At 39.2% G+C, this 26,228-nt stretch overlaps 1 protein-coding gene across 3 annotated transcripts in view; it reads left to right on the plus strand.

Annotated features, from left to right (window-relative positions):
* The window catches only part of fhit (fragile histidine triad diadenosine triphosphatase), a 224,896-nt gene that overhangs the window by 147,605 nt on the left and 51,063 nt on the right, over positions 1–26,228 (plus strand). Inside the window, exon 1 of one of the 3 annotated variants that reach the window (XM_077573457.1) lies at positions 11,682–11,816. The exons of the other annotated variants lie outside the window; for them this stretch is intronic. Within the exon in view, the coding sequence (XP_077429583.1) occupies positions 11,802–11,816 (15 nt within the window). The 5' untranslated portion in view covers positions 11,682–11,801. Of the gene's footprint in view, positions 1–11,681; positions 11,817–26,228 lie in introns of those variants that run through there. 3 annotated transcript variants of the gene reach the window in all.

Raw genomic sequence — 26,228 nt, forward strand, 5'->3', positions numbered from 1 at the left:
CCTGTCATTCAAATGTGTCAAGGAAGCTGGAAACATACTCAACGTAACACACCACCTACACTACAGCTAACTTCAAAATAAAGCTTTACCAAATAACATATTGATGCTGAAGGAATATTTTGATTACTATATTAAGTGTAATCTTTGCGTGTTCCAAAATAATTGTATTCGAGATCTGATGAAGAAGGTTCCTTGCAAGGATTTATTTAGAAGCTTCTAAAGACACAGTCAGGACACCTACATCTCCATGCAACGTGGGACCCCAAGTGTGTAACAGTCTACAGAACATCCACTCATTTATAACCAAAAGATAAAAGGTTCCTCTTCCCCTCCTAAGTTGATTAAAGGACAGACATGTCGACTCCTAGTGAACAAATGTGTGATGTTATTAGTAAGCAGACATTTACATACAGTTCCCCTTCTTGACTGCGGGAACAAATGCAATTAGGATCTGACCCCAGACTTTTAGTCTCTAATGACAAAAGGCTCTGATAACATCATGCACATTCCTATCTTCAATAGCTTTGAGGGTGAGAGGATAAAATAAAGTTCACAAAATCATTATTCCACTGTATTCTATTAAACACTCATGATTATATCACATCTATATGCTTTATAAGTAAATTCAAAAACAGTAAAATTATAAATTGAAAATATTAAATGTCTTCAGTCCTACCATTGAACTTCTATAAGTTCAAAAACCGGACATTTAATCCCACAATAGTCTAGAGAGAAAGTCCAGCGCGAATCTTGATCGTCGCAAAATGAAGCAATGTTTATGTGTGGAGTTTAGAAATAAGAATAGCAGGTGAGAGAGAGAGAGAAAGATAGATAGAGGGGCTTAGCAGTCAAAATTCAGTTTGATTCATTAAAAAATTCGGTGGAAGGGGCATAATAAATGTGAGGCATAACACTATGTGATGTGGTTAAGTGTCACGACGCAATAGCAGATGTGTCCGTCCCTCGAAGCCATCTCGTGATGAAGGTCTTTGTTGAATGAAAAGTGCGTTCGATAGTTGGTCAATTTTTTTTTAAAAAGAGCCGTTTGTCAGCCTCTTTCTGAACCTGGCACTCCTCAACAGCCAGAGATTCAAAAATTGACACACTCTGGGATCACTATTTGGGAAAAAGTGATCCAATCATGAAATGATGCTCAGGGAAAAGCACTTGAACGAATTTTCTTTGATAATAGTGCCATGGAAAAGCACTGGACATCATCCTCCTCGAACAGACAGGCGCGCATCTGGATCAGCAGCTTAGTCAACCCCCTCGGTAGGGGTCAATTGATGTGATTGATGAGCCTGGGACCTCATGTGGCTCACATGTAGTGGATGTGGCCCCCACCATTATGATCAGCAAACCAATCTGTGTGCAAAATCATTTTCATTTAGTCACTCATAACATACATAGTCTTCATTCTTTACTTTGAAAAGAGCACCTGTTTTTTTTGTTCGCAAATGTTAACTGTTTCTATATCTTATGAAGTTTTGTTTTTTCAAATGGGTTCGTCTGATCCAATATTCCTAGGAAACCCTTATGATGGTAGATAATGATTAATCAAATATTTTACCATGATATTTACTGTTTTTGATTTAGCATAAATGTGCTCTTTGTCGTACATCAAATTTCTGCATTTTTAACGCTGGTTTCTTATTATAGCAGTGTAAATCATTTAAAAACAACATCATCTTAACCCAGAACTATTCATGTCCGGCCGGGCCATAAACAGTCTGAGACGAGATTTATATACATATATATACTTATACCTTAAATAAACACTGCAGTCCTGCAGTTCATTTTTAACAACTTGTCTCATGAAAAAATGTCACCCAGGTGTCTCAATGTTCCTTCCACATCTAAATGGCATATTCCATGGGCTCTAGAAATTATACTTTTCAATTGTTTCTGAGATGGAACATACTTACCGTATTTCTGTTATAAGGGTCGTCTTTTGTCATCTTTGTAAAACTTACTTTCCTCCAAGTCCAATCCTCTCCATTCTCCGCCTGTAAATTCCTCACACCAAACTTCATTCTCACATCAGACTTCCTTTTCAACGATACACAGACAGACCATTCTCACCTCAGACTTCCTTTTCAACAATACACAGACAGACCAGTCATTCCCCCATCTGATAAGATCAACTCTGATCTTTTTTCAGACATGTATTTGAAAACTGTAGCAGCGAACAGATGCCGCTTCAAAGAGGAAGAAAAACAGACACCTTGTGTCCCGTAGATTAGAAAAACAACCAAATTGGAATAATTTGGCCAACACCAGAACTACAAGAAGATCTCCAGCGGAGCTAGCCAGGAGCCATAAAAACAAAAGCCTTTGAGGCAAGAGTTCGTAATGTAAATTTGAATCCTGTTCAGGCAACTTAAAGTGAGAAAAACAACTCAAGCAGATGTAAATTAAGATACTGCAGCGGAGGAGTTTTAAGGTCAGGAAGAGAAGAGAAAAAGATTTAAAATAACCCCATTAATATATTGCAGGTCACAAATCTTCCAAATATCTGCCATCTCAACTAATAAAAGAAACGAGTTATAATCAGAAAAACAAGACAAAATCCCTACTTTAAACCAACCAAAAAGTATTCTTAAAATGCTAATTAACCTCACCTCTTCTACAGAGTAGTGGGGGCTTGTAAAACACAGCAGGGAACTTTGCCTTTGTGCATTCCCCGTGGGATCCAAAGATCAGTGCTGTTGAGCTTAATCAAAATTAAAAATTTATTTCGCCGTAGGTGTTCCAAATCTATGAGTCCAATCAAGAAGCTAAAATTTAAAAGGAAAATGGGCAAAAAATTAGAAGACCAAATTCAACAAGCATCAAACAATGGAAAATATAGTATTAAAGATTAAAATAAATTTTATACTACCCTAATTCACATAAGCTGTTCTCAATTTCCGAAACTGCGTTGCTATAGATCACATCTCCTTTTCCGACACAGTACAGAGTGCAAACTGTACTCAAACAGACCAAAATATGACTCAAGGGGCTAATCTCAGATGACTCGAGAACTTTGAGTCCACAACTGGAGTTCATATTCCTTCCTGTCCTTGTAGATAGCAGTTTATGCAGGGCAAAGTTCAAAGCAGGCCTTAGCTGTCACTGGAGACCCCTGACAGTTTCATCAAGACGGCTGTGATGAGAGTTCGAGATGTCTGCTCAACGAGTTGATGGACATTTTGCTCAGATAATTCATAAGAGTCATTGAACAGTCACAGGGCGAGCGGATTTACAGTGTACCATCCTTTTCGCAGTCCGTGTGATCACTTCCCCCCCGAAAGTGACCATTGTTCAGTTCGCCGTTCACTCTGTGCACCAAGCAGAGCAGGAGGTCCATATTCCCAACAGCCAGGTTATTCCAGCACGTTTGAGACACCCAAGAACAACACCTCTCGTCAAAGATTGAACCTGCCTGAAACATTTATACACTCGGAACAGACAGAGGGAGATGAGATCATAGCAAGAGATCCTATCTGCTTGTTGTAATTAAAATAATAATAATTTTCTCAAAAAAATATGTATTTTGTAGTTTTATTTAAATTTGATCACTACACTATAGCAAGTAGTAGTACTATATTTACGCATATGTCTACCATGGACATCTTCTTCATTACATGTTACCTCAAATTATGCTTAAAATGTGACAGCTCACAGTCACCCTGGCCACTTGGTGAGAAGTCCTCTCCAGACTTCTAGAATGGGACTCAGATAAGGACAAAGGTTAAATCATTTTCACACCTACGAATAAGTTATCAGAGATGCAGGGGAAATATAAAAATCAAAAATGAAAAGTCTATTTCAATTAAAATTTGGTTTTATTACTTATTCAACTATAAAACACACAGATCTGATTTTAAAAATAATATGAAGAGTGGCCTGTAGTTAACACCTAGACCTCTATATCCTTCCGCATTCTTCTCTTACCTAGAAAAGAGAAAAACTCCCATTACAGGACACATTGCCCTCTGACTCCTATTTCACACACAAATCCCACAAGATGACAACAAAGTGTCACTTTGACACAACAGACTACAAGTCTCCCAAATGGAGACAATGGGAGAGGGGAAAGAAAAAAAAAAACTTATCACACCCCCCTCCCCACAGGAGACAAAGAGGAGAGAGAGAGAAGGGGGCGGAAGAAAAACTTATAATACACACTCCCCTGTCCTTTTTATCTAGTTTAATTTAATTTTAACAGACAACAGTACAAATCACCACCTTCTTAAAACAGCAGCTCACGGCCCCCATCCTCACAGACCTTTAGTCCCTAATCAAGCGTGGGGGGAAGGGCTTTAAAAATTGTCACAGACAAAGGAAGAATTATCCCCCTACTTTCAAAATATGCAGATTTCCTGCTTATCATTCTTTTTCACCCTTTTTTGAGGACAAAGGAACTGGAGAGAGAGGAATTTTTCCACCTCCTTTCCATTGAAACCTGCTCTTTTCCTATCTTATCTCGCTCATTTTTGGAGACACAAAATACCTGCCTTTCAACAAACTCAGTCCTCCTTTAACTTCTGCACTTTCTCATCTCCACAAAGGCAGCGAGGAGAAACAAAGACCAAACGACCATTTTGATTTAAAAAAATCCCGCTAGAACATTACACAACACACCTTCCCATTGTCAGAGTCCCACAAACAGTCACAAACTCCCTGCAGGCACACAAACAAGGAAAAAATCACACAATCCGCACATGCTCCAAACATTTCACCAACTGAGCCCAACAAACACTCACAAACAGTCACAAACTCCTCAAATTAATTCAGTGGCGTCTCAGTTGTTGAACCAATTCACGAGGCCATAATTCTTACCGCAACGTTGCTCATTTCTCCTCCAAAAAATAAAATAACCACAGACGAACACAAACCTCTCCGAAGTGCGCGGACTCACTTGTAAAATACACCGTTACTTCGTCTAATAATAACTTCACCACGTACGTATAGCTCAAATGTCGACTTATTCGCGCACAATCCATCGCAACGTTACGGCTGCGACACAGACACGTCGCGCACATTGTAAGACAAACAACGAAAAAAACGCGTGGCCACAACACACCATGGAGCTTAACAAACAAACGCGTACACTCAACAATTCATTTCTAAGCCAAGAGCTCTCGCTTGGTTCAATTTTTCCCTGCGGGTCATCTCTCACAGCCAACACTTCATCCAATTTATGTTCCAATATCTTAACAGATGCGGCTGCCCGCAGCTAACTCATCCTTAGCCTTAAAAACAGATTCGCGCGGTAGCGTCTTACCAAAAACTCATCTCCTGCGCATGGCAACTCGTACGCTGGCAGAGCCGCTAGCTTAGCATCAGCCTCCTTGTTCTCAAAATCACTTAACACCGCCATCCGCTCAACTTTCACAGAGCTACCCAACGCTAACATTCTAGCACAAACCAACATTTGGTCCACGACCTTATATTGTAGGTAATCAGCGTATAGCGCTGTTTTACACAATCAAGTTCCACGAACACACCACATTTTTCAACGGTGAGAACCAACCACTATCACAATTAGTGCGCATTCAAACATTTAAAAGAGTTTCAAACTTACGTTGACGCCGTGGTGGAAATGCGTCCAGCATCATGAACGTTTACAGCCTTCACTGTTCGCTTAGCGACCACTTCTCTATCGACCGGAAGTGTATGCATCCATCCTTATTTACGGTCGAAATCTTTCGTCCATAATATGTAGTAATTAGTCGTTTTTAATATTTATAAAGTCAGTGACGTCTCACTTATGATACTACAATATAACAGATCAAAACTATTCTCATTAATCCCCCCCAAAAAATTATTATTATATATATATATATGTATATATATATATATATATATATATATATATATATATATATTATTATTTTTATTTTTTTCCAGAAAAATACAAACAAGACGAAAATAAAACAGATATTAAATACCTTCTGCGCGACTTTAATAAATATATCCAGGATCTTCACGGGCGGCTTTTCACACAGCTCTCGAACCGTAGAAATATACGGACGGCTAATATCACACCACACACCGTAGCGATATACGGGCGTTTAACACAGCAGTCGCCTCGTGTGATCAACACGGGCCACTTATAGCACAACACACAACAGCACTCACTTAGTGTGATCAACACTAGCGGCTAATATCACACCACAACAAAAACAGCCTATTCCTCCGTGGAACTCAATCTCTTATGCCGTTTCAAACGGCGGAGCGCTCCTACTTGACGTCACTTCCGTACACAACGGGCTTCTTCACAGCTCTCACTCCGATGTGAATGATATCACACGAGCGGCTTGATTCAACACAACACACACACACCGAGGAATTATGTCCCACGGTTTAGTAATTCAACACAGCACACACACCGTGTGAATGATACCACACGGGCGGCTAATCCACTCCGCACACCCCGTAGAATTAAACGGGCGGCTTATTCATACAAAAATAAAAATAAAAAAGACAGCCTATTCCACCGCGGAACAAATCTCCCATGCATGGTTCAATGTCGTAGTAATTTTCAAAATCGAGGACTTTCGCGTCCCTCCGTAACAAATACGACTTTAACCCCCCTAACTTGTTCACAGATCCCAAATACAACTTAGCACAGACGAAATGCAACTGTATTGATCCTAAACAACCAGAATTTCCCTACGTGGATAAAATGTCCACTCACCTTGTTAATATTTTTGCGCTTTAGATATCCGGTGTGCAGGACCAATCACAGCTGTTGCAAAAACGTCTCAATATGTCCACGTCGGGGCATCACCATTTTGAAGGAATATTTTGATTACTATATTAAGTGTAATCTTTGCGTGTTCCAAAATAATTGTATTCGAGATCTGATGAAGAAGGTTCCTTGCAAGGATTTATTTAGAAGCTTCTAAAGACACAGTCAGGACACCCACATCTCCATGCAACGTGCGACCCCAAGTGTGTAACAGTCTACAGAACATCCACTCATTTATAACCAAAAGATAAAAGGTTCCTCTTCCCCTCCTAAGTTGATTAAAGGACAGACATGTCGACTCCTAGTGAACAAATGTGTGATGTTATTAGTAAGCAGACATTTACATACAGTTCCCCTTCTTGACTGGGGGAACAAATGCAATTAGGATCTGACCCCAGACTTTTAGTCTCTAATGACAAAAGGCTCTGATAACATCATGCACATTCCTATCTTCAATAGCTTTGAGGGTGAGAGGATAAAATAAAGTTCACAAAATCATTATTCCACTGCATTCTATAAAACACTCATGATTATATCACATCTATATGCTTTATAAGTAAATTCAAAAACAGTAAAATTATAAATTGAAAATATTAAATGTCTTCAATACCAATGCAATTGCCTTGTCAGCTTGTGTGACGGCGTGATCGCTAGCTTGACTTCCCTTTTCAACGTTATGGCTTACATTATTGAAGTTTGTATTGAAATTACATATTTTGTACCAACATTATCATAATGCCATCCTGAAAGTATATTTAATCGCTAAATTAGGACGCTAAGAAACCACTGGTTAATTACGCTGTCATTGTATGACACAGCACAAGTCTCTGACGTTAGTCGCTAGCAGCTCGTGTTAGCATTAGCAACAATTGCCTGGATGGAAACTAAATGAGTGACAGCTGTTACCTGGCTCTCTTTACTTCTTTTTCAATATCCTGGACCTAGGCTACTTTGTAATTCACTGGCCATGTTTTAAAGGAAGGGAAAGTGCCTTAAATTGCACTTTGTCTTTTTTATTACATATATATGAAAGATAAGAGAACTTTGTCTTTATTTATTTTATTTAACACCTTTAATCATTAAATAAACAAAAAAATCAACTCAAAATGTAAAATATAGCCGTTTACACAGTAAATTCTGTAGTGTAAATTTGACTCTATTAGAGTCAATTTTGACTCTATTTAGATAGAGACCAAATAGACTTAGTTTTAGAGTAAGCTAAGATTTACACTAGGAAGAGAGTAAAATAAAAAAACCTGTGAAAATAAATAAATAAATAAAACTCACTCAAGGGTTAAGGGTCAAACTCACTACCTTCAGCTAGGGAGACTGCCACACTACCAACTGGGCTATGCCCCTCCTACTGTTTGTTTTTCACTGTTGGAGTTAGGAAGATTCCATGCAATCATGGAATCAGCTGCAGCTGACATGAGCGATATACTAGGAGAAAGCAAGAGCTCCGTGGCTCAGGGAGTAGGACGGCTGTCTCCCAAGCTTAAGGTTGTGAGTTTGTTCCTACGTTGAGTCACTTTTATTTTTTATTCATTCCAATTCTTTATTTTACTCTCTTCCAAGTGTAAATATTACTGTAAAACTGAGTCTATTTGGTCCCTATCGAAATAGAGTCAAATTGACTCTACAGAATTTACTGTGTAGATTTTAGGAACACAACGTTAAGCCATTATTACCTTGTTACTTTATATATGGACCCTATATAAAATAAGAATGTACCTGCCTCATATTGCACTTAAAGTTGTGTTCCTCAATCCTAAACAACCATATTAGACATTTTGAGTTGATTTTTTTTTTATGGGCAAAAGAGTTTTACTAAATAAATGAAGACCAAGTACTATTTATTTTGGGTTTTTTTTTGCTGAAAAACCATTAAATCCATGACTCAAATCCGTGATCTGAAACGTGACTTTTGTGATCCATTGCTATCACTGTCAGTACTTAATCTCTCTTGTTCTAATCCCCTAAATAGCAGTAAAGTCGACGGAAGTAGTGGCGAAGAACTGGTGTCTATACTAGTGATGGGCAAACTCGGTCTTCGAGGGCTGGAGTCCTGCGGGTTTTGGATGTTTCCCTTCTCCAACACAGCTGGTATATGATCAGCTCATCAGCAATCTCTGCATAAGGCTGATAACATACTGAATATCATGATATATCGTTGAGAAAATTACTAACAATATATTGAATAGTGTAGATATCGTATATTGTGATATTGTCGTTAAGGTGGGCCACATATCGTCACTGTATCGAATCGTGAGTTACCTGTATCGTCCCACCCCTATGCTGGTCCTCTCTGTCTCTTGTGGGATGGACTAAAAAGCTCAAGGTTTTACTGGACTCTTGATGTATGGAATCAGATTTGTGTAAAAAAGAATCGTGCAAAACATCTTGAAGTGTAAACAAAACTAAAAAGAATCAAGCAAAACTTGTTGAGGTGTAAACTAAACTTTTTGCTTCAAACCAAGTTTTTTGAAGTGCAAACAAAAACAAGACTTTGAGAGAATTTTTTTCTCTCAATGGCACTCATTTACGCTTCCTGGTTTCCCGTTCACGCTCCCTCATTTTTTGTTTATGCCTCTTCGTTTTGTGTTGATGCTCACAGGCGTTTGCTTCGGATTTTTGGCAGAAACCTCACGGGTGGGTGGGCTTCATAGCAAATGCGTCCTCATTGGCTGATGTTTTTTTTTTTTTTGTAACTGCTCAGAATGTTGGGGGGGGGGGGGTCATTTTCAGTGTAGAAAAGGCTTAAATGAGGAATTGGTGCACATGAGAGAACATAGTATTTTGTAGAAAGGAGTGAAACAGTGTGCCTTGGGTTCAGAAGATCAGCCAGTAGCATTTTGCTCGGGGTTCCATCAGACTTTTTGGAGAGATGACAGGTTGCCTTGTCAGCGAGGACAATTATAAGTTGCAGTCTTGTCTTTGGCAGTGACTGCAATATACCAGATGGTGATGTACTGTAGAATCAACTAATTGAATGTTAGGGTAGAAATTCTTGTCACTGTGAGAAAGTACAGTATTACCGTATGTACAAAATGTTGAGAGATATTATGACAATATCATCCCTCAGTAAGTTGCAAATAATAAATGGTGGCAGCTGAGAGTGGTTTCAGTGCACTAAAATTCCACAGCCATTATCAGTGTCAATAGTTTCATATGTTCCTGTTTTTTGAAGAGGTTAGTTGCCCGCCTTTAATTTAGTCAGGTACACTCAGCTGGGACAACCTGTCCTTGACAAGAAGTGGGTGGTGTTATGGAAGAAATGGCTGCTGTCCTCAAAAAGGATTTAGCCTTCAGTTTTTTCAGACTGAATTGTTTGTAGCCAGGTGGCAGAGGTCCACAGGTGGGTTATGTTAACTAATTTGCTCCCAAAAACGTATAAATACGTTCTATTTTAAATAATTTAAGTGTCCCAAAGACTTATTTATATGGGTTTTTTTTATCTTTATAATGCTAGAGCACACAGAAGGCTTTGTTGCAGCTTCTCAACTGCAAAGAACGGTTAAAAAAAAATTGGTAGTCATTACACAAACGGCCAGCAAGTGGCAGCAGAGCAAAAGAAAGGAATCAGGGCTATGTTGAAAATAAAGCTCAATTACTCACAAATCTAAATAGATTTGAGGATAATGCTAATTGCTGCAAAATAGAAACAGATAGAAATATACTTTCTCCTGATGAAAAAAATGACTGATCTTTCTTTTGGTAGGTTCCTTGTTTTTATAGCAATAGAACACAATATTCTGTGGGCCTTGCAAAATCAGTCAAAATCCAGTAAAACAGCCGGGAATGAAGTGAATTGTTTCTGTGAAAATGACAGGGAGTAAATGAGTTAAGGATCACTTCAGCCATCCAATGTACAGTGCCAAAGATAATTAGTAATCATGTGATGCTTGTTTTTTGTGTAAATCTTGCCTAAAAATTTTGACATTTAAGAGGCGGCCTGTGTGTTCGGAGCAAAGCTCTGAAGACATATATGGCATGTGTTCTTCTCCCCCCAGCTGTCATTATGACTACAAATAATTAAAAAGTACACATCTCAACCTCCATCCAGTTAAGTTAAACAGCAGCACAATACAATACAGTAAAGTATAGTGTAGTGTAGTATAGTATACTATATAGTAAAGTATAATGTTATGTTCAGGAGTTGGATCCCAAAAACGCACAAATAATAGTTTTGACATTTATTGGGTGTGACAATCAGTGGATCTTATCTTATTTGTAAAACAAAGCTTCAACTGAAGGTAATGCAATCATCTAGGCTAACAGTGACATTAAAAGAGAACAAAGACTCTTGCATCATCCAAGGCCAAACGCTATACATTGAATGCCCAGTAAGTCATCAACTAAGCGGTTTGCCTGAAACGTACTCAGAACTACACGAGGCAGTGAAAACTAGACCAGAAACAACGAGAAGGTATTTTCAGGGTGGGGGAGTTTGAGGACCCAAATACGGGAAGGCAGAGTGAGGAGGCAAAGGTGGCGTGAAAAAGGAATTTGATTAAACAAAACAAAAGTGAACTCTAAATGGCATACAATACAAGACGTAGGGCAGACAACAAGGCAAAAAAAACAACTGGCAGCATAACGGATGAATAATGAATCGACGCAGACAGAGGGGAGACAGGAGACTAAATACACACACACACTAATGACAAAAAAAGACACACCTGGGGCAAGACACAAGTGGCTGAGGGCACTGATTGGTTGACAGGAGGAAGGGCAGTATTACACTTAACAAGACCAAGGGAGACACACAAGGAAAAACAGAACCCAAACATGACAGGTATCGTGGATCAAGAGACGTGGAGCTAGGTTGCTAACTATCATTCATTGGGCTGTGGAGGCAAGCAGATGAATCGTCCGACAAACAGAATTTGTCTTCTGCTGTTCCCTTCATAGGTTGTGGATGACTCTCATAGGCTGCTGATTACATCAGACAATTGCAACACAAAGGACACAGTCTGAGAGCACAAATATGGCATAGTATGTATTATTATAGTATAGTGTGGTATGGTATGGTACCGTATAGACCCAGTAGTAATTGCTAGAGATGGGCGAGTACCAGGTAACGTATCAGGCCAAGATTAGGCCTTATTTTAAGGTATCAGTACTCGGGACGCCATAACCCATCACGAGTACTTCTTGAGGCCATTTTACGGTCAGAAACTAGAAATTAGAAGAATGTAACATTGGAATTAATATTTCATGCTATTTTATATATAGCTCTTACTTCAAAATTATCTGTCATTGTTTTTAGGGAAATTTTATGTATCAAAAGTACAAGTAGCATCAGAACTTGGTATCGGTAACTGCTCAAGAGTTGAGTACTCGTACTGGTATCGGTCAGAAGGGGGAAAAATGGTGTCAAACATCCCTAACAGTTACAATCAACACCTACACACGTGAACAAAATAGTTGCTTTTCCAAGCCTTTAACCACAATGACTGATTTCCAGTGGTTAATTTTCACAACATACTTATTATAATTTTTTTAAAGTTATTTCTGTAACCATTATGTTTTTTTTCTATCACTAACCGAGGGGTAACAGCAATTTTTTCCCTTGAGTGTATTTCACAGACTCAATCATATTTCCAAATGACTCAAGGTGAGCTAATTCGTCACACAATTATCTTAAACACATCATCACATCATTATCAATCCTAATAAGACATTTAAATAAATAAGTTTCCATGTACATTGCTCTCCAAAAGTAATGGAATCGGCGCATAACAAGATTTTATTTATTTATTTGCTTAGGCGTGTCCTATATTGCTTTTTCAAACAATAAATTGCACTGAATGCCTACATTCAGTTTCATAGTTGGGTTTTGCCTGTGAATACGACAGTACATTCAAGTGTTGCTGTGGAGTATGAAATGTAAAATGGCAATTAATTGTTGGAGAGATGCTATTCGGCTTCCAGACAATTTATCTTATTTTTATTTTTAGTAAACATTGTTAGACTTTATACTGCAAAAAAAAAAGAAGCAAAAATTAACTACACAGACAGAAGTAATATTTTATTCAAGGGTTATATAATACAGTTTAGAGACACTATATGAATTATTCATTGAAATCTTATTGGCTCAACACTCTTTTACGAAAGGATACCAAAAAAATGCACACAAGCAAGCCCCATATACAACTGTCCATGCATTGCTTAATTAAAGTTGCAAAAAACAACATAAAAATAATACCGAGCTCCAGAATGCCCCTAAATTTGTCTTGTGCCATTTTGATCCTAAAATTTTAGACGGTGTAAGTACATTTTTCATCTACTTAGGCCTGTGACCAGTAAGTTTGCTGTTTTTTTTTAAAAACGACTATTTTTGGTGGGGGGGAAAGGTTGCGAACACACTTCAGCTCCATACATCAGACCAATTATCAGTAATAAAGCGAAAAAGAGTAGAATGAATATACTGTATTTACTTGGCAAGTCGACTTACAGTGTGCACCCCAAAAATTTCAGGTTAGAGTCCACCGTGCTCCTAGTGAAAAATAATAACAACAAATAAATAATAATAATTAGTTTGGAACCCAGTATTATGATGACAAACTTCATCAGTCACAACTTTTACACTCCCAGAGAAGAAAAACACTTTCCAGAAGTCTACTGTATATTGAAATAAAATATTACATATAATACTGTCACATTTAAACAGGAAATTAACACATAGTTATAATATTCATGTTTAACACAGTTGTATGAGCCTTTCATACAAAACAAAACAGAAATCAAGATTTAAATAGGCCTACTGTACAAGTAAATAATGTGTACACTGACTCTACAGTACAGCCCCCGTCTCTTATTTAAATTTTATGATGAGATAGCTCTTTAAATCTTTCTTACATTTATTCACACACGTTTAGTCAAACCACCGCACTACCTAAACACTAGGCAAAGATGCAAAGCATGATATGAGCATTTAAGCACATAAATACAACACAAATACGTGAGATTTTCATTCAAACCACCTCATAGAATTGCCGATATGCATCAGTTTATGTTTAAAATATCTCATGGACGATGCAATGTAACTACTACATTAACACACAAAAAAAAAGACAAATCTTACCATCAATTTGCTTAATGAGATGTTAAAGTAGAAAAATCCAAAGATTGCTGCACAGCTAGAAGTGGCATCACGATGTAAACAAATACAGATAGCTTGTTTCAAATAGACCGCGTCCATGTCCTGTTAACTTTGACCCCGACCAAAACGCGTCTGCAGCGCCACCACCAGCCAGTGGCCAAAAATATATTGCGTTGGTATTGAACTAAGCACTACTGTAGCGACTAACCTTGGGTCCTGTAGTCACCGTGGATGGATGTGGGAGATGTTTTGGACACGCTCGACTTAACAAATATTTGTCCACAAAAAATGTCTTCAATGGTACAATCCAAAAAAAACGTGGCTTAAATTATGCTGCTAACTTTCTAACTAAAGTTCTATTTGTGAAATTAATGTATAAGTGTATGTATGAGCAAGTGTTTGAGCGAGTGTTTGCGAGTGGTAAAAATCGCATGACCTTCCACTCCATCAACCTTCACCTGTCCTTAAAAGGATTAGGGAGGGAGGGTGGAGAAGTCCAGGTAGTACCTACACTGCCACCTGTGGTCATCTACTGCAAATAAAAGCAAAAATAACATGTGGCTCCTACAACTACTATTGAAAGTGAATGGGAAAAAGTTAAGGGCTATTCACGACCTCTGCGCGACAGAGTACCTGGGTTCAAATCACATTTTAGTACATTTGATGGTTTGATACCACCTGATATGAGCAAATGGATTATAATTTCACTGGAATGATTAAAATGCATGCATTCAAATTTTAGCATCCAGCTTTTCAGCATTCCCACGCAATTTCTGCAGAAATTGCACTTTGTCTAGTGTTCTATGTTTTCCGTAGCTGCTGTGCACATAATTACACAGGATATCATGAACAAGTGACTTACTTGAAGCCCTTTGCTGTTTTCTTCATGTGAGGTACTGTATGTGTATGCCAATGTCGTTTTCCAGGCCATGTTGGGGTGATTGAGGCCATTGTGGGCCAGCTGTAATCAGGCAGCGAGAAGAGCCAATTGTTGCAGCGGCAGTGATGGATCTTTTTGTTTTGACCATCCACAATTTTAAACTGCCAAGACAAAGGGCATTTTGATTGAATTGAGGGTCTAGTGTGCTGCCTTCATTATGGCCTGTGATATTGTGAGGGTGTCTTTTCCCCACTGCCTCCAATGTACAGGTATTGGCGAGTGTTGGTTCTATTTCATGGAAGTGACTAAAGTGGATATCACAAGTAGACTCAGTGCAGGAGAATACTGCCTTCGCTTTTAAATTTTTAGTAAACAAGAATAAGCAATCATTAACATGATGCAACGTTGCACAAAAATCAAGAATTAGGACAATATGTAATCACAGAGGAAGTGGCTGCTCAGGGCATGTCTTCATGTAGACATCTGTAAAATCTGGACAATTAGCAAACACTGGGCAAATCCTCTTGACTCAAACAAAACCACAAAGCTTGAGAAAAACAATATAAAACAGTTACTTAGAGAGTTCATTTGCAGTGTTGGGAACGTTACTTTAAAAAAGTAAATAGTTATAGTTACTCATTAATTGCTTAAAAAAGTAACTGAGTTAGTAATTGAATTACTTCATAATAAAAGTAACTCGTTACCAGGCAAAGTAAATATTTTCACTACTTAAAAAAGTTAGTTTTATACCAAACAATTTGAATTTTTAATGTTTATAAAATATATTATTATTATTATTATTATATTTTTATTAGTGTGCCAAAAATCGATTCTCATTTTAGTAAGATTCCAGACGTTTTCAGAAACGGGTTGTCCCCACTGCCAGCCGATTTAAGCATTTTGAGTGATCTTTCAAGGTCCACAGAAAATGTTGTGTTTGGACTATGGAAACACACATACTACCAAATGAAAGATTGGACTCTCAGCTTTCATCAGAAAAAAAAGTTTGTTTCTACCTTATTCCGTTCTTCAGTAATCAACAATAGAAAATGGTTACTTTCACCGAAATTCTCTCTTTTGAAACAAAAAACGGAGAAAAAGAGCTTTTTGTGAAACGATGTTATTTCATGCACTCTAGTGAATTGTACACTTCTTTTTGTCCATGAATGATGCCACAAACACCTAAATAGTGCTTTACTTCTGAAAAACGCTTTCACCAACAATGAAAAAGTGTTTTTTGATTGCAAAATACGTTTATTTCCATTCAACAGTGTAACAATTTGACAAAACAATTTCGCAAACTATTTACAAATGTGTGCAACTGTGGTACTACTTACAATTATATGGATGTTTCAAATACAGTTTTTCCTTTTGTAATGCTCTCCTGCGTGAAAGGAGACGCCAGGACTCGCACAACAGTTTACTTTCACTTTCACATTGGTCCGTTTTGCGTGCAAACGTTACACTTTCTTGACGGCCTTTTTTTCCGGGGAATAAAAAAACAAGTAGCAGACTGTACACACTTCCTCCGATGAATATGCATTGGACTCGGGGCACTCTCCGTCGTCCGATTGAACGTCCGCCTGTGCGTGCTCGGTTGTGCTCCGCGTTACGACACCGTCATAGCCGCCGCGTCAGCGGTTCCAATTTCGCCGTCAAGCTCGGATTCACCTTCATCATCATCGAGGATGATCATCGTCGTCATCAATGTACTATTTTAGCGTTGGTCGATGCCTTTCGTCTTGTAAGTGTAGAGCTGCTTGCAAACGCTCGCCATTGCCCGTTCCCTCCTCCATCTAGCTCCATCTAACGTCTTCTACTGCCGCGTCAATGCTTCTCAACCACGGAGTCACCACCCTCATCTTCATCATCGATGATGATCATCGTCGTCAACAATGTGCTCTTTCAGCGATGCTTTTGGTCTTTGAAAAAAACGTCTCGGGCGTGAGCTCCTCGCGACCGGCCGCCATTTTTCCTTTGTATTCCATTCTCATCTCCTGCTCGACGCTCTAGCTCCGCCTCTACTGACGCCCACCCGATCTTGTCAAAAGAGAGTCATCGCTGCCCTCTAGGGGCCAAAAATAGTCATTAGGCACAACAGACAGACTGGAAACTTTCACCAGACATGCGGAAGGGTTTCCTCTACCCGAAAAAAAAAAAAAAAATCATTGGATGACGTCTTTTGACGTCATTGGCAGTGATCCGTAGGTTTTTACTTGACGTCTTTAAACGTCAGTGGCAGTAAAAGAGTTAAATGTCACAAAATCGATTTTATCTCAATTATTTTATACTGTCTTGCCCTTGTTTGTGTGTGCTTTTATTGAGAATGCTGTTCATGTTGTACACAATTTGGCCACTTAGGGGCAGTGTGGTTCCACACATTCTGACACACTTAAGTTGTAGCCACATTACAGAGTGGAAGGAAAAATCAATCAAGTTATGCCAATAAAAGTTTTTTTTTTTTTTGGCAGCGTGGGAAGAGGTGAGTAATGTTAACTTGCTTCTCTAAACATTCCTGAAGCGTTTTGTATGAATAGCCATTCTTTTGAGTGATAAAAGTGCCGCGAGTAGCGCACTAATTAGCATTAGCGAGTCAGACTACAGTAGATCATGACGATTCTTTGTAATCTATAAATTAAAGCAGAAATCATTTGCCAATCAAATCATTTTGAAGAAAAAATCGTTCTGGATTGAAAATCGATTCTCAAAAATGGGAATCGAATCGTGAGACAGTCAAAGATTCCCACCCCTAATTTTTCTACAAGAAATTCAAATTACGTCCAGGCTATATTGGATGTTTTCATTTATTTTTGTGAGTATTTATGTCACACAAATGACTCACTCCCTAATATGACGCATCATACAACAATAATAATAATAATAATAATAATTCATTAAATTTGGAGTGATGATGTATGTTCTACCACTGCCAGTTACTACAGCAATCAGAATAATAATACAAATACAATAAATGCTGGATAGATGGTGATTTGTGGCACATACTGTATGTCATCTATAGGTAATTTGTAGACAATCCTAGCCAGTCCCTCCAGGATTTCCCGGGCATTTTTTATGATTGTTGTGGGCTAAAATAATCAATAATAGATCAAAGAAATTTTATATTAAAATATACAGTGCTTAATGCTATCATGGCCAAAATCATAGCCATAACTACTACTATATTTACTCCTCAGAATCATTAGCTTCCATTTGATCTCTCTGAAAAACATACTTTTGTACTCTTTCAAATATGAGAGTATGGTGATATATCTTCAGTTTCTAATTCTACACATATAAAGACGTGTTTAATGATTGATTTACATCAGATAAACTGCCCAACTCTAGGCTTAACATGCATCATTCGAATACAAATGTCACTACATTGCCTCCATGAATGTGAGCATATTTCTTTCAACACTTTTCACATTTTTGGAATCGTGAAATAAGAGAAATACAATTGTTGATGCCATTAATTACAAAAGGCGAGCGTGTCGCTATGACTTATCTTTATCACTGGTATCTTTATCGCTGTTGTGGTGCTTGTGGAGTCGCAATATGGCTCTTGATGGAACATGATTGTCAACAAATCGCTCCTCATTTCGGCAAATCTCAATTTATTTTTTATTAAATGTCACTCTTGTCAAAGTTGTCAAACCAGTTCCAGGCGAGGACGTGGACTCTTTACTAAAATGCTAAAATATGCTCAGCCTTAAGGTCCAGAAGGAAGAAAGACGACACGTCCGTCATGTCATGACAATATTCTTTTGGCACCTCCAAAATAAAAGTCACTATACAATTCAGCTGTCAAGACAATTTTATTGTGACGAGGTCCGACAACAACACTGCCTCTAACTGTGCTCAAATGACATTTTCAGAGTTAGTCACCGCAGAATGTCTTGTAAGCTTACTTCGAGCCTTGAATCTAATAAATAAATTGTAACGCAACGCATTTCTCATGCAATAACGATAACGGTGTTTCAAATATGGGGAGAATAATTAGTTAGATTAGTCCATTTATGGAAAAAAAACAGAGTTACCCAACGCCGTTTGTTTAAACTCCGTTATTCCCAACACTGTTCATTTGTGAGTTTGTGATAGTGATGGCTCGATACCACTTTTTCATATCCAACACCGACACCAATACTGCAGTCTCGAGGATCGGCTGATTTGATCCTATTCTTTTTGTCACTCTAAAAGTTGTTAATAATATGTGGATACTATCTGCTTGATATTGGCATCTAAAAACATGTTCACAGTAGGAATGCTCCGATCCGTTACGTGGAATAGGTATCGGCCCAGATAATGGGAAAAAATCTGGCATCTGTCAAAATGGTCCCGATCCACACCTCGATCCAAAGAGGCTTATCTCCTGGCAGCGCGCACGTTCACGTCTCCAATGACGAGTTGAAACGGGGAATGGTGAGGTAAATATTTCCCCTTTGCTATGTTGGCTAAACTAATGTCTGTCAAAACTGCACTTGGGGAACATCGGAAGCCATTTGGCAGGAGGGCGGGCCCCGCGTCGCCAGCTAGTGGAAGCCGTTCGGCAGCGAGAAGCCTCCTCCTTGCCACTGGCTCGCTGCCTCGCCGCCATCGGGGACCTTTGCGAGAGAGAGCGGGGGCAGGTCGGTCTCCGCTCTTTCTCTCGCAAAGGTCCATCGCCGCCCGATCGGATCTGACTCGCTGCTGCTGTGAGTAGCGACCCGGCAGGCTCCATGGAAGGAGGCAGGCGAGACAACGAATATCCATCCATTTTCTTAACCGCTTGTCCTCACAAGGGTCACGGGGGGCGCTGGAGCCTATCCCAGCTGGCTTCGGGCAGTAGGCGGGGTACACCCTGAACTGGTTGCCAGCCAATCGCAGGGCACACAGTGACGAACAACCATCCACACTCACAATCACACCTATGGACAATTTGGAGTGTTCAATTAACCTGCCATGCATGTCTTTGGAATGTGTGAGGAAACCGGAGCACCCGGAGAAAACCCACGCAAGCACGGGGAGAACATGCAAACTCCACCCAGGAAGGCCGGACTCGATCTCACGGAGACAATGAATAATGCAATTAATTATGCCCGTTGCAATGGCATTTTGTACATACATGTGGCATTTGGTAATCATCTATTTTTTTAAACTATGAAGAGCAAAAAAAGCATGTAGCCTATGAATATTTGTTTACGTGCAGACATGACAGACAGTTTGTAGACAGAAGCAAGTGATGCAGGAGCCTTGGCCACATCAAACTCATTTTGCAAACAGAAGCGCTCGGAATCAGGCGAGCCTTGGCCACATTATGCACAGTTGAAACATTAACACTGCTTGAATGTGAGAAAATAAAAGTGTACCGTCACTTAAGTAATGATTACATTCATTCAATATACATTCAATAAATGTATTGAAATTATTGAATGAAAATCATACTCCATTAAATGTTAAAAAAATATTTTGAAGACATTAAAGAACATCTAAAAGCATTTGAGTTTTTTTTATTGGAAATATATTGAATATTATTGGGGGGACTAGTGCAAAGACAATTGAGTATGGATCGGATCGGTATCGGCAGATATTGAACCCAAGGTATCGTATCGAATCGGTAATGAAAAAAGTGGATCAGAGCATCCCTAGTTCACGGTTCAGCAACTATTGTGGTCTATTAAGAAAGAAGGAAAACACACTGAAGTCATGTGCAACTGCGGTTTCTTTATTTTAATGACAGACATGACTAGAGCCAGAGATTTATGTAGACTTGGGCATAGTTTGAATTTGGATATGTATTGGGATATATATCATGTATCGATATTAAGCCAAAATATATCAGGACATGACTTTTGGTCCCTTCTCTTGCGTCACCGAATGCACGCATATTTTCTCTGAAAAACGCTCATCAAAACATGGAATAAAAAGTGGAAACGAGACACCACTTTTGCGTCTTCTGTTCAGATCGTCCTCATATGAACATAGCCTAAATAGTAAATTGGTAAGAGGGAACTTGGAATTTACATTACAGTGTAGCGGGTTAGCAAAAAGCTAGTACTCAAGGAACGGGTTTGAGAACCAATGAAGTAAACAATGGTCTCTCTCTCTCTCTCACTCTAATCCCTCAAAATAATCCCCATTTTTAATAAATGTACCTATAATCTGATTACATGGTTTCTTTCTGTACTGTAATTTAAGACAGTTACTTTTCTTTTTTGTATTCTGAATATGCAACGCCGATACATGTATTCCATTACTCCCCAAACCTGTAGTATATATTTTTTATATAATAAACTGTTTCAAATGTATAAACAAACCAATGCTAGACAATTTTATCTGCAAAGAGAAAGCTATATTGAGGACATTGTTCCATGGATGCACTGTAATTACCTGGCCAGTCATCTATTTTCTACACCACTTGTCCTCATTGGGGTCATGGGTGAGGTGAAACATATCCCCGCTTACTTTGGGTGAGAGGCGGGGTACACCCTGGACTGACCACTATTCAATCAGGGACTGTCGGACAGATATAAGTAAAACTTTGTATCCACAGTTCCACTCATTTTGCATGCGCAAGAATTATACTGCATCAAGTCATTTTCTTGTGTGAACAGCCCACTGCCTCAAACACCATCAGAATTAGTGTGAAAATGATCTGTGAGATGAGCTTGACAGGGGTCAGGGAAAGATGTTTATTTCAGGCTAATGTGAATTCATTGATGTAGTTTAAAAATGACACAATGGCATTGGAAATGTTAATGGTTTTCAGGTGTGTGAGGAGTGGGGATATGTTTGGGGAGGTGTAGTAGCGGGACAGATGTCTTGCCTCAAAGAAATGATTGCATTTGCAATGTAAAACCAATCTGCAATGTATTTTTTATTGCATGCACGTGAATAAAAAAACAAGTAATTGTTGTGGCAGAAAATAATAGGATATCAAACATGAGTTTATTATCATTGGCAAACCCCTGAAGACTCAAGGAAGAGATTGTCCCAGACAATGACATTTGGAAAGCTCACTCTGTGAACACTAATTGTAAGGACATGACACAATCTCTTACTGTTAGCCTTTTACAGGGTGAGGCTGATTGGAATCACAAAGCACATTGAGTTACCTTGTTTATGAAATGTGCTATTGCAATAAAACTGCCTTGCATATATGAATTAAGTCTGTAAAACCCCACACTACACTTTATACACTTTTATCAGAGAGGCATGTCACATTTCTGTCTTGTTTAAACAGTCTCAATGTTCGAACCTTCATAGATTCTAAAAAAAATAAAATAAAATACACTACAGGGAATCCTCGACCTACGTCGTTTCAACTTTACGGCACCTGTGCCTCGTCCGAAGCACCTTCTTTTTTGTTAATTTCCCACAGTAATCACGCCATTTTAAAGTTATTTAAAATTGTGTTACCCCCAGCAGGATGTCCATCGAAAGGGTTGGCTCGCCATTAGGCGCGTCACATTTCCGTGTTTAAGTTTGAATTAGCCACGCTCTGCCATCCGTCAGCAATAATGAATGTCCGTGCGGAAAGACAAAATATTGGTCTGTATTCTGCCGTCATTGGGGTGGGGTGGCAGTATCTTGTCTATAAGAACACGAGTCCTGCTCTGGACAAAAATGCAAACCATGGAAACTAGCTGTTGGACAGATAATAATCTGCCTGCTGGCTACTGTTGAGCTTCCCTTAAGCAAGGCTTTGTCCCCAGATCAAGTGGTGCAGCACTATTTGCGTGCATCTCGCTCCGAATCTCTCCTTGCATGACAGCATGTGTGGTAGTATGCAACACAAAGTATTAGGGGTGGGAATCTTTGTCTCACAATTTGATTCGATTCCGATTTTTGGGTCTGTGATTCAATTCAGAATGGATTTTCGATAAAAAAAATTATTTGATTGACAATGAATTCTGCTTCAATTTATACATCAGCAAAGAATCGTCCCTATCTACTCCAGTCTGACTCGCTAATGCTAATTAGTGTGCTACTCGCGACACTTTTAGCACTCAAAAGAACGGCTATTCATGCAAAACGCTTCAGGAATGTATACAGATAAGCATCTAAACATTACTTACCGGCATATGTTCTTTCTACGCTGCAAAATAACCCAACTTTTATTGGCATAACTTGATTGTGACTTTTTTCTTCTACTCTCTGATGTGGCTACAACTTAACTGTGTATCAGAATGCGCGGAACCACACTGCCCCTAAGTGGCCAAATCGTGTACAACAGCCTTCCCAATTAAGGCACAAACTAGGGCAAGACAGTATAGAATATTTTTAATAAAATAGATTTTGGGACATTTAAAATCGATTCTAAATCGTACTAAATGAGAATCGTGATTCATATGAGAATCTATTTTTTGGCAGACCCCTACAAAGTATACATCAGATTGAGTTGAATTCCCCCTTGTGGGATTACACTGTGTAAACAAGAAAAATAAATACATTGGTTCCCAAAATAATTCACTCAAAAGAAAGAGTTGTTTGTACTCAGTGGCCTTTGGATATGTGGTTTTGCCACTGCAGAGTAAAAAGATTTCAAAATGCGCCCCGTACGCGTCTATCTTGACACCATATGCAGGATACTCCTCCAGTGATGACGTAATGGTCGCAGCTCGATGACAACGCATTGTCGCAGATTGATGACGTATGCGCTAATCCTGACGTGACTGCGCGCGAACCGTCTGTCAACAACAATGGCGGATAGCCGTGTCATAGTTGTTTTTCTCCTTAGCTTGCTTATGCTTTTGCAGCAAAATATTTTGCTTCTTTATTCCCACAACAAGCGGTGTTGTCTTCTTCGCTGATTCTTCTTCTATGCTTTCCGTTAACTCCCTGTGGCTGCGCTACAGCACCACTCCAGACTTGGCATATACATTACAGCCGTTAAAGGTCCTCAGCGTCTTCTTTTGGACACATGCAAGTCTTGAAATGCTTCTGTGTGTACGAGATTTGTTTGAGGAACGAAACCGGCTTTGCTTCCTTCTGGACGAGGCCTTATAGGCAAACAGTTGTTGTTTTTTACCGTTGTTGCTGTATGTGGAAAGGCTTATGCTGTGTTTTGGACATTAATGGAAAGGATTGAACTTTATTGGAATTAAATAGTTTTTGACTACATGACCGAACATTTTTGGGTTTTGTTTTTTGGTGCAACAACACGCATCCAAAGAGTTCACACCGGTTCACCCCTCAACAAATATAGCGTCTTATTGGAAATACTCTATATTTAAGTCTATATGGTTGCCAAACAAATTGTATTCCATTGATCACTATCTTCTTCAACAGGGCTGAAAAAGGTCTGCTTCAGAATTAGCCAGACGGAGGAACCCATTTGCAATTAATTCCTGTCCAATCAGTACTGGTTTTCTGATCTAATCAGTATCTTGACATAGCACACTTGTGAGGTGGTATGGATTAACTCGGCAAAGGAGAAGTGCTCACTATAACCAATGTAGACTGGTTTGTGAACAATATTTGAGAGAAATGTAGATATTGGGTATGTGGAAGAAGTTTAGTGTCAGGTTCAGATGTAGACATTTATCAAATAAAGAGAGAAGAAGCATCTGGTTCCAAATTTATTGCTCATGAGGAAGAGAAAACTGCAGCCTTAGTTTGATCGGTACAGAGTCTCTCTTGGTTCATCACTCAAATAGTCCCCTTATATGTACTAATCGGGGCATCTGATTACATGACAGAAAGAGAAAAACAACTCCTATCTCACTTCACACTCTCTAATGCGGCATGCAAGTCCAGGGGCCCTGGCGTTGACGTGCGTCTCGTCTTCTTATCAGTTGTCCTCACTCGGCAGCTGAGTCGTCCACTTGCAACTTCACCAAATACAATAACACTCCTTTGCAATACATAGCAATCATAAACAGAAATTACTACACTATTACGTTGACTTGTGTTTCCCAAGAGGCAATTTACTTCAACACGGCAAATGTATAATAATCCTCCAAAATAATTCCTACATTTCCCTCCTGTTTATTCTACATTTGCCTCCAAAAATTTTGTCATCAAAAGAACTTTGATTTAAAGGTTTTATTTAGTTGAATCATTTACTGGATGACAAACTTAAACATTCCATAATGTCCCCTTTCTCTGTTTTAAGTTTTAAGGTGTGTAAAATATGACGGCAGGAGAAATTATCTCATCATTGGTTTGGTCATTAGTGTCCCCTCCATCACCACAATTTGCAGAAACAAGCAAAGGGTACATCTCTTGTAATTTACAATCTGTGGGAGTGACGACGGTTGAGATAAGTCGGACGAGTAATGCGCGAATGCAGGGAATACAACAACATCCACACAGCACAAGAATTGAGGTGAACAGAGTCATAGAAATCATGACAGAAAATACCAAACTTTTATATTTACCAAACGTTTTTTCCCCCACCACTCGTCCCATGCTGAGGTGGACACACCTGAGTGTTCTTTCATCTTTCGATTCAGGGTGCGCAGGCCTTCAATGGCTCTCGTGAGGGACCCATCCGGAGATGTGTTGTTTGGTATAAATGTACAACACTGGTCCCCAAACATAGCGCAAACGCCACCTCACTCTGCCAGTAGCATGTCGACCGCAATGCGGTTCTGGAACGCCATGAGTGATGTTGCAGCCAATTGTTCTCTGACAGCTATAAATCCTTCTTCAGTATAATTCCCCAATTTTTGTACATTGTAATGGATGCAGTTGATTCGGTCTACATTTTTATTGGGTGTTACCCATATGAAAATAGATTCCCACCCCGCTGCAATTTGATTCGCCAACTTATACTCATCCGGAACGCCGCGAGGAACTCCAATTCCATCCAAATAGGTTGGTCCACCGTCCCACCAGGAAGCACGTCGCTTTCTTGAGAGATGGTGGAGGGGATCATGAGCTGAAATTGCTCTCTGAATATCCCCCAGTGTGGATGGAAAAATAAGCACCGGTAACTGCAGAGACACCAATGCACAACCACCAGTTGCATCTATCAAAGAATCAAACAATTTGGTGAATGAATAGCCTTCACGGTCACAAAGACCACACAACATAGTACCGCAAATCTTATCCACGCAATAGCCATGTCGACCGAGAACCCCTAATTAGGTTAGGCGTCTTGGAAAACTTCACTGACCGCAGTTATTTTCAGATTCTATATATCTGCTCCCACCTTTGAATCAGACTTTCGCTCACCCTCCCTGTTGGGTTTGTCGGTTGAGATGACCTTTTTACAATGCGTAAGATGTATCCAAGTGCTCCTTGCTTCAATCTCTATGGCCGTCGGCGTGGTCAGCAGCACTTGATGATGGCCTTCCCACTTTGGAGAATTCCAGTGCTTCTTTTTGAGGCTTCGGATCAGTACCCAGTCTCCTGGAGCTACTAGTTCTTCCTGTTGGAGAGAAGCACAATCGCCTTCTGGTAATTTCAATTCATCTCTTTTCTCTAATGTTTTTCGCATGTAATCGGCCAAACTGGCTTCGTTGCCACTGTTAATGATAATAAATAATAATAATAATAAAAAATTTTGAGAATAAAATAAA

The sequence above is a fragment of the Vanacampus margaritifer genome, chromosome 8 (assembly GCF_051991255.1).
Source record: "Vanacampus margaritifer isolate UIUO_Vmar chromosome 8, RoL_Vmar_1.0, whole genome shotgun sequence".
NCBI classification, from domain to species: Eukaryota; Metazoa; Chordata; class Actinopteri; order Syngnathiformes; family Syngnathidae; genus Vanacampus; species Vanacampus margaritifer.